Here is an 11,387-nt window from a genome sequence, read left to right as displayed (position 1 = left end):
TGGCTGCCGAGTTTGTTTTCAAGCCTACGATATCAATGAGTAACATTCCAAAGCTATAGACATCTGCCTTATAAGATATTGGACCAATGCTTCTGTTGATCAACTCTGGAGCTACATAGCCAATTGTTCCCCTGGCTGCTGTTAGAGTAACAATGCTGTTATCCGTCTGGTATGATTTTGCAAGACCAAAATCAGATAGTTTTGGAATGAAATTCTCATCCAAAAGTATGTTGTGTGGCTTGATGTCAAAGTGTAGAATCTGAATGTCACAACCTCGATGCAAGTATTCAATACCTCGAGCAACTCCAAGAGCAATTTCAAACTTTCTTTCCCAACTTAATAGTTCAGCTCCTCCTCCTCGAGGTGTGATGTACTTTTCAAGTGATCCGTTAGGCATGAAGTCATACACGAGAGCACGCTTACATCTCTCAGCACAATAGCCAATAAGTTGTACTATGTTAACATGATGAATCCTCCCGATTGTGGCAACCTCGTTGATGAAGTCTTGCCCATCAGCTTTGGGCTTGCTCAAGATCTTCACTGCTACATTAGGACCACTTTGAAGCTTGCCTTTATATACTGAACCATAACCTCCTTGGCCTAGTTTCTCTTTAAAGTTCCTAGTCATCTTTCTTATGTTGGAGTTGGAATATCTAATGGGCGCGAAATTGTTCTCACCGTGCAGGAAACTTTCAATTGCATCATAAATCGACAAATGCCTTCTTCGTAACTTAATCATTAGAAATACAACTATGCATGGAAATAGAATGACTCTTGCCACAATGCTAAACCCTGTGTACAACCATCACAAATAAGCAAGAAAAGTTTGTGAATGGTTAAATTAAAAATTCAACCACCAACGTCTGCTCCATTTCGACATTAGAATGATTTCTAGAAATAAATTTGAAAGACGAAAGATGTGACTTACCAGCTATGGGAAGTATCCAAGGGATGATTGCTGCAAAATCACCAACAATCAATAATTTAGTTAATCTAACTTGCAACTAGTTACCGTTAAATAAAACAGAATTGACAATAGAAGTACGACTGCTTACTTGCAAGAACACGGAGAACATGTTTTTGATCAACTTGATTGTGGTCATCCAAAGAGAAAATACAGAACCAAAAAAAGAAAAAAAAAACATTTAAGACTTGCACAACAAAATTGCTAAAATTGTAAGCTTTGCAGCAAAATGACATTGGGAACAATCTTACCACACGGCGTTTTGAAAAATCTAAAATTGTAAGCTTTGCAGCTGAAATCCACACAACGAACATCAGTTGAATTTTCAACTTCACAGGTATATTCAAGGGGGCACTTGAGACAGTTAATGTCACGAAACCATGAAAGCTCAAATCCATATGCCAAAGCATTATGCAAACTTAAAATAGAAATGTTGGTATTTGCATCCTGAATAGGCCATGAAGTCATTGACATGAGGTCTACAGTACACCCGACTTTCAAATCGGATGTTGATAATTCAGCCATGGTTGCATATGTGTGTCCCTTAAATGAATCAGAAGAAACATTGGAAGCATAACTCCTGTTGAGACAATTAGTGATTTCCACAAAGACTGGAGAATTTATGGCAAATGGACAACTGAAGAGAAAAATTGGTACTGTTAAATCAACAACATCAGGCATTTTATATATATAAGAATCAAAACCAAGAAGGTCAGTGTAAATCGTAATCGAATTCTGAGGAAGAGAGCAAATAACTTGTTCTCTTATACCAGGATCAACAAGGCGGATAGTGGAGTTATCGTAATTGATGGCTTGAACATAGTAGTTCAGTGATTCATTCCAATCATTTAGCCGTATTGTGATTATGGTGTTATCTCCTTCACAGCTCAATTCATAATTTTTAAGGCCACAGTGCTTTGGATCACTTTTCAATCGAAAGGGATAACTGATGTTATGAATATGCCCACAACTAGAAGGAACACACTGCTGTCTTTGTTCTGCTAATGGGGTTTCTGAGAGGTACATGAATATGAGGATTGTAAGAAGAAACTTGGTTACTCCAGACATTATATTTTTATTAGGGTATTTCCCTACTGCTGCCAAACCAATAAAGTCATTAAATCCTAAAAGAACAATGGCAAGTCCGGTAAGTCATTAAATACTACTTAGACCATCTCCAACCCAACACTAAATTTGGTGTAACACTATTCATCACACCAATTCACTTTTTAAATATTTTAATATTATTTCATTATACAAACTTTTAATTAAACATTATATAAATTGTATGTTTAATTAAATCTCTTGTATATTTAATTATTTTTATGTAATATTTTTATAATATTAATTTTAGATATAAAATTTAGCTTTTTTATGAATTAATTTTTCTATATATGACTTTTTTTTAAAATTAAATTTATAGTTAATTCTACTATAAATAATAATTGGATATAACTACAATTAACATTCAGAAAAAATTATCAATTTTCAACAAATTTCTAGCTTGATATAAAAAAAATAAAAGGACAAAAAAAGACTCATTTTGAGCTACGTAATGCATTAATAGAGCATTTATGGGAGCACCATAGTGATCTTGAAAGTTGAATATTTATGTAGAATTTAAAATATTTTTTTCAATTATGTAATGTTTATTTAATTGTATTTCATTAATGATTTCACTTTTATTTGTATTATCTATTATTATGTATAATGTATAATATTTGCTAGCAATTTATATTATTTAAAAAATTATGGTACAAATAATTTTATATTAAACGATTATAAAAGGAAATAATATGAATTATATATGGTGAATGTTTTTGAAAAAATTTGTTTTATGAAATAAGAAATAATATATCAATAATGAAGAGAGAGAAATATATTCCTTTTTGGTGTAAAATTTGGTGCAGTGGATTGGAGTTGATTACACAAAAAATAGTGCTGACACCAAATTTGGTGTTTGGGTTGGAGATGCCCTTAAAAGAAAGGCATATATAATACATAAACATGTTCTTTAACTTGGGTTCATCTGACATGTATGCCCTCCAACTTTGGTATGCACAAGTAAACACTTAAGCTTGTATAGAGTTGAACAAGTATACACACATACTACTTGGCGTTTTACGTGACAATTTGCATCCTATGTGACATCCTATATGTATTATGTCACATAGGTTGCATGTGACTACTTATTCAATTTTATGAAAATTTAAGTGTCTACTTATTCAACACGTCTCTCATAGTCAATCTTGGAGGCACAAGTCTTTTCTTGATAAAAGAGTGGAAAAAATCAAAACATTAAATGAAAGAGAACTCCACACTGAGAGTAATCACATATCTAGAGCTTCAATTGATAAAAACAAATTAGCTGCTGCCTCACCAGGTTTGGGGAGTAATAAACTTGGTATTAGAGAAGGCCGTGTCATAGGGAGTCCACAAGCCGTGTCAGTCGAGATGACCATCTTTTTCCTCTTGCACTTATTTCTCATCATCATAGTATTGTTGGCTATGGTTGGTGAAGGAGCATATAATTGCAGTGTCTCCAGGTGTGGAAGACATGGCCCTATAATTCATTTTCCCTTCAGGCTTCACCACCAGCCAGAATATTGTGGCTATCCAGGCTTTGAGTTATCTTGTGACCTCAAAAACCGAACCATACTCATACTTCCCAATTCACTTACACTAATTGTTGAAGAAATTGATTATATGTCTCAGCAGATTAGGCTTTCTGATCCTGAACGTTGTCTCATTCTCAAGCTATTGCACCTTAATTTATCAGAATCTCCTTTCTCCTTCACTGTTGATGACCCTTTTTATACACCACATGACATTTCAGTCTTCAATTGTTCTGGTATGCCAGCATATTATCGGAACCTATATCCATATTGTGCCTCTGACAAAGCAATATTTGCTGTTTACTATTCTTTGGATTCACTCCCCCCTGCAACTTGCAAAAAGATTCATGAAATTCCGTCATTTCTCTACGATACAATTTACAGTTCGATAAGACTCAGTTGGGGTAATCCAAACTGTAGCTATTGTGAAGGTCTTGAAAAGGATTGTGGCTTCAAGAACTATACTAAACAACTGACTACTCAGTGTTTCGATCGACCGTTCACAACAAAAGGTATTAACTCATTAAAAAATTTACCTTTGTTTGATGCCATGATCATGTACTTCTCTATTCCATAACAAAAAAATTGATTTAATTCTGACAGGCGGCGGAAAGAAACCACTGATTGCAGGTATGTACTCTTGTGAGTTTTGGTATTATTTTTTCTCCCTTACATACTTTTGATTGCCTTCTGATAATTTGTGAGATCATATGTTCCAGGTGGAGTTATAGGTCTCGTTCTTTTGGGAATTATTATGATGGCATTCTATGAGTGTTACAGCTCAAGCAAAATTGAAAGAGAGAATCAAGCCAGAGTTGAAAAGTTCTTGGAAGACTATAGAGATCGCAGACCGACAAGATATACTTATGCAGATATTAAAAAGATAACAAATCAGTTTCAGGAAATATTGGGAGAGGGAGCTTACGGGATCGTTTATAAAGGAACACTTTCGAATGAAATTCATGTTGCTGTAAAAATTCTCAATGATTCTGAAGGAAATGGGGAAGAATTTATTAATGAAGTTGCAGCAATGGGGAAAATCCATCATGTTAACGTGGTTCGCCTAGTTGGCTTTTGTGCTGATGGAGTTAGAAGAGCTCTAGTGTTTGAATACTTGCCAAATCAGTCACTTGACAAGCTCATTTTTCCTTCAAGTTTCAAAGATAATATCACCCTTACTTGGAAGAAGCTTCATGATATTGCTATGGGAATAGCAAAAGGGTTAGAGTATCTTCATCAAGGATGTGACCAACAAATCCTTCATTTCGATATCAAGCCTCAAAATATTCTGTTAGACCATAACTTGAACCCAAAGATCTCTGATTTTGGTCTTGCCAAGTTATGCTCTAAAGAGAAAAGTGTTGTCACTATGACTGAAGCTAGAGGAACCATGGGTTATATTGCACCAGAAGTGTTGTCAAGCAATTTCGGAAAAGCGTCTCATAAATCTGATGTCTATAGCTTTGGAATGATGCTACTTGAAATGGTTGGAGGGAGGAAGAATTTTGATGCAAAAGCGGATACTAGCCAAATGAACTTTCCCGAGTGGATTCATCAGCGGCTGAATCAAGGAGAAGAGTTGAAAATCAGGATTGAGGAAGATGATGATGTTATAATTGTAAGGAAATTGGCTGTTATAGGACTTTGGTGCATCCAATGGAATGCGACAGATCGGCCATCCATCAAAATTGTAACTCAAATGCTAGAAGGAGATGTGAGCAACCTAACTGTTCCTTCTCCTTTTACAACAAGAAACACCACCCATGTAGGTCCTTCTACGCAAGAGTTGACGGTAATATCAGAACTAGAATGAATGGAAGCCTTAATTATGGATAAACTCCTGCATCTAAAGTTGTAATGTCAAGAGTCAGTACAAGTGGTGAAGCTTGATGTTAGTATTTTCATTAGATATGTGTTAAGTCATTATGTTTAGCTGCTACTTTCGCAACTCTTTTCCGTGTCCAAAATATTTATTGTCAATCTGTCATGATTCTAATATCAACACTCTCACAAAAGTTATTACATATGCAACACCCTCTAGTATAATATAATACAATGTTTGATTTGCCGCACAATAAAATTATCTCCGCCATAACTAATAATATAATTACCTTAGAATTTACCACATTCAGTCATGTCAGAGAATTTGCAAAAGTATCTACAGAATGAATTTTTGTGCAGAAAGTATCAGATACAATTCATAGATATACCTGAATTGGCACCACCGGTGTGTAGTCTAGGGAACCTTTGCTCTAGCAGTTACAAGTTTCTAGTCATCAACTGACCAATTGCGTACAGACAAATCAAAGTAACGTATTGGACGATGTTGTTACGTGTAAGGAGAGGCCTCCTATACCACTGTAAACATGGCTATATGTTAGCATCTGAACAAATAGAATTAATATGCACAACAGGGGAACATTAATGCATAAACCACTGCCTCCATTGATCTATGCAAACAAAACATGCTACTCATATCCATCAAAATTTCTCGAAAATTATTCGTGTGACCAGCTAACTTCTATATGTAAACAACCCATCCATTTCCAACTTGCTCGTAATTTCTATGAATACATGTACTACTTGGACATGATTTCTTTCGGACATTTATCAAACAAGTAATGTATTAAAGCATAAATGTATTGTACAAATCAAGCTCTCGAGTACACTCGAGGATAAGAAAATGTAGTTCTACCTATGGATTGTCAAGTACTTGAAAGTACGGAGTTTTGATTTATCTCACAGTTCATACATTAACTTCCTGGATTACAAGTTCAAATGTTCATTCCACGGAATACCTATTACCTCCCACCAACAACAAGTATCAGGTAACTCTATCCATCAAGACTAAGAGTTTAGAACATATGGAAATAAATCGCCTAATATTTCATTAAGCAAAAATATGTAGTTAAAATTTCAATGTAAATTCTAACATTGGGATTTGCTGTTAGTCAAAGCAACAACATACCCAGATTACCTTAGAGCATATGAAAAATTTAAAATATTAAACTAATCTACTTCTAACTCTCTTTAAAAAGAAATTATCCATGATTATGTGTTATACTTGAGATATTTGCTGCCACTTACACCTTATATTTACAGAAAAATAAAGAATTTTAACCATAGTACTAAATACATGTCTTGCATTCATATGCTTGGTGTAAATACAAGGTACGAGTAAATTTTTTCCCAATGACCATTTTGGTCAGCGAGTCGAGTCATTTCATTAATTTATCTAAAAACAAAGCATATATCGTAAGAACTCCCCAAACAAGACTTCTTGTCATTCCTAGTTATTATCTTATATACAAAAGCAACACGAAAGATTGCCAATTGGAAAAATGCAGCTTTAACTTCTTTCTCCAGCTTCTGCTTCACTGTCCAGTTTTTCCTCCTCTCCAGATTTGTGTCACAAACTCAGAAACATTCAAGAATCACCAAGTTACGCGAGAACTATTTAAGGTCTTTTCTTTCTTGCCTTGGTTGTCATTTACACTGGCTGGTGGAAAGCAGATGGATGTCATCTTCTCTCAGGTTGCCAGAACTTGCAAAGACCTTTGAGTCCTACAAATCACCTTTCACATCACTCTAAATTTTGGACCAACTCTGAGTTGATCAATCAAATGGGAAAACACCTTTCCTCTTTTGCTTTCTCTCCACTCCTGCTCCTGTGGCTTCCCTTCCGGGTTCATTTCATGCCGAACATGTCTCAATATGGTATACCTCACATTAGAATCTGAATAGGTAGAAAGCTTCCATAATTGCATCTCACTTCCTTTAGCATGCCACAGAGAGTAATTGAATAAATTATATCCACACAAAACCAAGTATATATGAAGAGAGAGGGACATGGACAAAATTAACTTACAGTTGAAACTACTGCCAGATGAGCAAGTGACCTTTTCGGAATTTCATTTTGGGCTTCAATTTACATGCTTGACCTCAGGTTGAGAAACGCCAGTCTAAAATCATGTGAATTTCACGATACGATGTATGTGCCATCCTACATTTTGAGCCAAGCACATCAGTGAAGCAGGAGAATGACTTCTTGAATACAGATGGAACATCATTTTAAAAAACTCAAATCTTAGATTGCACATACATCATTGATTGTAAATTTGTCTGATAACTTCAAGGATGGCAACAGCCATTCCGATAAATAGATGGACTTCTTTTGATATTTACTATCATCTGCAGAATAATGACAAAGCCAATTCTTTTTATCCATGATAAGAGCAAGAAGTGGTCTTGGCCTAAATGATTTTTGAGCCATACCTGAAGGGCGCACAAGTATTCTGTGTGAAACAAAGGACTGCAACAACCAGAAAAGATTATTAAGGTTAATAAACCCCTTAAAGTCCAATGTTCAATTGAAGAAAAACAGTTATATAAATGTGGGATTCCTGTCAAATCTCCCACATTCTTTTTATATATAGATGATTGGGTGTCGTTTGTAGAAAACCATATCTTTTTGTAGGTTTTTCTACTTTTTTGGGTGTATTTCTTGTATATGGGTGCCTCTTTATGCCCATGTTGCTAATAAGATTGTAACATGAAAAAAGTGAACCTGGTATTCCTGTCAAAGGCTGCAACGACAAGGCATAGAGGGAGAGGTCACAAGCGTCTATACCTTAAAATCGATTTTCGACGGAATGAAAAAGCATCTATTTATGGAGCACTAATTTCAGAAGCTCATGATTCCTGATGTTTAAGGTCAAAACATAAAAGGGAAAATACACCAAGTACTCAGACATTCTTCTACAAGAGAAATACACATGTTCTTCCACGCTTATTATTTGTAAAAGCATTTCATAAACAAAAGCTTTCCCAGCATAAAATGTCTGTGTCCGACTTCATCCAAAAAGCTGCAATGAATGAATTATCAAAACTAAATTTGCTGCTCCCTGAATCAGCATACCATGCATTAACATTTCTTTTGATGCTCAACCAGAGAGGTGTTATGAAAATTTTCCACTACTCCTATATAGCTATAGTGCCTTTCTGTTACCTATTTCTCATCTATACATCACAGTCCACACTTATTCATACCAGGAGAAAGGGAAGTTACTGACACTCTCATTCATAAATTATGTCCGACTTTCCAAACATTCAAGGTCTATAGTGGAAGATTTCCAATTCCATCTGATTCGTAATAAACCATCACTTGCAAGAACCACCAATTTCGGCAGAAACTCCACCATTCTTTGATTGTTTCTGTTTTAATTGGATTTTGTTCCTTTAGCACAACATTTTCAATATAATAGTCTTTCCATCCGACAATATATTTGCAAGATATTAACACTGAAATATTTCCACCCTATGTTATATTTGCAAGAAATTAACACGACACACATTCAGAGCTGTGAAGAGCCCCACATTGTCCCTTTAAGGGATGGGAGGTCTCTTTATTATGGCTTGGGCAATCCTCAGCTTGAGGTTGAGTTAGGCCCAAAATCAATTTCTTTACATGATATCAGAGCAGGACCTATTCCATTTCTCATTTCTGATGTTGGGCCCCATACCAAATTGTCCACGCATCCAAGGTCCAAAAATGCCCCCCGGATGTGTTGCCAGGTCTCTTTTGTACATTCTTCCAACAGAAAATTCCCCATTTCTTTTCAAGTGTTAGCAAGGGGAAAAGTGGAAAAAAAATGGCCCCAACGTCTATTGGGTCTGCTATATGAATACTTACTATATCCATTTCAGTTGAACCCATTCCATCCCAAAATTCAAAAACATGGCCCTTTTGAGTTCTCTTGTGTTTCCATTGACATGCAAAATTGTTTTTAAGAAAAAAAAACCAACAGATTCCTAGCAAATATTGAATCTAATATATTTCGCCTATATGAATTTTTTACTTCCATTATGTTCTTTATTTTGCTAAATTGATTTTAGGTCCACATTGTCTTCCAACACTTCAATCATGATGGTTCGTCCTCCACTTTTCTCAGTTCATCTCTATTAACAAATCACTATAACTTTAAAAAGAAATAGTTTATTATAATGCTTAGCCTGAACAAGATGCCCAACAAATGATTTTTTTAGATAGGAAAAGATATCCATAAACCATCCCTAGAATTTCTTTCTCTGATAGGGCAAAAGCAGATGCAAGAGAACCCTCTACTATAGAGTGAAGTGGCTGTACTAAAATTTAGCTAGAACATTTGAACTCTTGCATTCTTAGGTTGCTATGCTATATGGAACACAATGGATCCTTACTCTCTTTAACTAAAAACGAAGAACACCAAAAAAACAAAAGAATATGCTGGCTATACACAAGATTTTCATATATAATATGGTTACCTGCCATACTGAAGGCATATACTCCCGATACAGTTGAGCATTAGTACTACTCCTAATGGTCCTTGAGTTCAAGTTACTCTCAATAGACAACTGCCCTGAGTAGAATGCAAATATCTTAAGCAAAACAATTGCATTTCTAATCACCTACTTACAATGTTTGACAGGCAATGGTCATTTTCCAGCTAATAAATAGGTAGCAGAAACTGCAGGCTTTCTTAACACCACAAAAATGCTACAAACTAAGGTGCTTGCAGGAAGTATTTGGAGATGCACTAACTTTCAGGGTTCTCCATAACTCCTCTGTTTGCTGTTCATTTTGAACTGCCTTTTTCACTTATTTTCTCTCTTTAAATGTAAGATATTATTGTGGACTCTAACCTGTTGTTGCTCCCTGGCGGTATAGATGGAATGAACTGAATCCAACCTAATAACTTCACGAGATGTAAATTTATCCTGTAAACTTGCTGCTTTTGTAGTTAGAACAAGCATCGGATGCACCACAAGAATCTTCTGGATCTCTTGAACGGCAATGTCTGACACACTTTGCAAAGACAGACTTCTCCTGGTAATAAGACAAATACGTAATGCTAAAATACTGAATTTGAGAATAAGAAGCAAAAAAGAATGGTGCAACCTATACAGAAAGCAAAGGAACATACTGAATCCTTTTCTCTCCTAAGAACCAAACCAAGTGTTAACATGAGGAGTGCTAGGTGAAAAACATGAGCAGATGAAAGCAAACATAACGAAACTTGTAACCATATATATAGTACTTGATTAGATGACATGTGAGGTTACCAAAACCACAACCTGCACCATCCCAACCTCCAGGAGAAAGAAGAAAAATAAATGACAACTGAACAACTGGGGTTTATTCAAAATGGTGGGGCTAAACAACAAAAACAAAGAAAAAGACAATTGAACTGCAACCTTCATTATAGGAATAGAGTTACACCTCTAAAAGACTACATTTATGTGTTCATGCCTGCAGAAAAAATGCTCTTAAGAAGCACCACTTTCAAACTGATAAAGTCTATATTTCAAAACTTTTAAGCACTCTCCAAGAGCTGAGACAGGTTTCCAAGAACTATTTATCTTACATGTGAATTTGGTATAACACGTGGCATTTTAGCATGACCAAGAACAGGTTCATCTGTTAAGATGAATCCGAGTACTTTCCCAGCTCATCCAAGGAAAAAAAAAAAAGATCCATAGAGAGTAGAATGCAAATATCTTAAGCAAAACAATTGCATTTCTAATCACCTACTTACAATGTTTGACAGGCAATGGTCATTTTCCAGCTAATAAATAGGTAGCAGAAACTGCAGGCTTTCTTAACACCACAAAAATGCTACAAACTAAGGTGCTTGCAGGAAGTATTTGGAGATAAACTAACTTTCAGGGTTCTTCATAACTCCTCTGTTTGCTGTTTGAACTGCATTTTTCACTTATTTTCTCTCTTTACAATTGTAAGATATTATTGTGGACTCTAACCTGTTGTTGCT

The 11,387-nt window shown here is 35.4% G+C and overlaps 2 protein-coding genes and 1 long non-coding RNA gene across 4 annotated transcripts; 1 reads left to right on the top strand and 2 right to left on the bottom strand.

Annotated features, from left to right (window-relative positions):
• Positions 1-4: 4 nt before the first annotated feature.
• Positions 5-2,058, bottom strand: LOC102587279 (probable receptor-like protein kinase At1g67000; the record flags this gene model as incomplete). Its single annotated transcript, XM_015305845.1, has 4 exons — positions 1,216-2,058; positions 1,056-1,088; positions 929-958; positions 5-792 (listed from the first exon to the last, which is right to left on the bottom strand). Coding segments are annotated over exons 1-4 (1,668 nt in total), but the record flags the coding sequence as incomplete, so codon positions are not given.
• A 1,117-nt stretch (positions 2,059-3,175) lies between these two features.
• LOC102586943 (probable receptor-like protein kinase At1g67000) lies at positions 3,176-5,603 on the top strand. The gene is made up of 3 exons (XM_006367942.2): positions 3,176-4,091; positions 4,183-4,209; positions 4,299-5,603. The coding sequence occupies exons 1-3, from the start codon at positions 3,419-3,421 to the stop codon at positions 5,390-5,392; spliced, it is 1,794 nt and encodes a 597-aa protein (XP_006368004.1). The 5' UTR covers positions 3,176-3,418; the 3' UTR covers positions 5,393-5,603.
• A 1,425-nt stretch (positions 5,604-7,028) lies between these two features.
• LOC102586711 (uncharacterized) lies at positions 7,029-10,288 on the bottom strand. Of its 2 annotated transcripts, none has more exons than XR_001472606.1 (6): positions 10,261-10,288; positions 9,883-9,977; positions 7,855-7,891; positions 7,682-7,770; positions 7,448-7,582; positions 7,029-7,350 (listed from the first exon to the last, which is right to left on the bottom strand). It is a non-coding gene; the product is annotated as an uncharacterized lncRNA (long non-coding RNA). The 2 variants fall into 2 exon arrangements; XR_369040.2 differs by having other exon boundaries at positions 7,030-7,354.
• Between the last annotated feature and the right edge of the window lie 1,099 nt (positions 10,289-11,387).

This window comes from Solanum tuberosum, unplaced genomic scaffold, assembly GCF_000226075.1.
Source record: "Solanum tuberosum cultivar DM 1-3 516 R44 unplaced genomic scaffold, SolTub_3.0 scf01215, whole genome shotgun sequence".
NCBI lineage: Eukaryota > Viridiplantae > Streptophyta > Magnoliopsida > Solanales > Solanaceae > Solanum > Solanum tuberosum.
The sequence above is the reverse complement of the archived record's forward strand: the minus strand, read 5'-3'. Positions and strand labels throughout refer to the sequence as shown.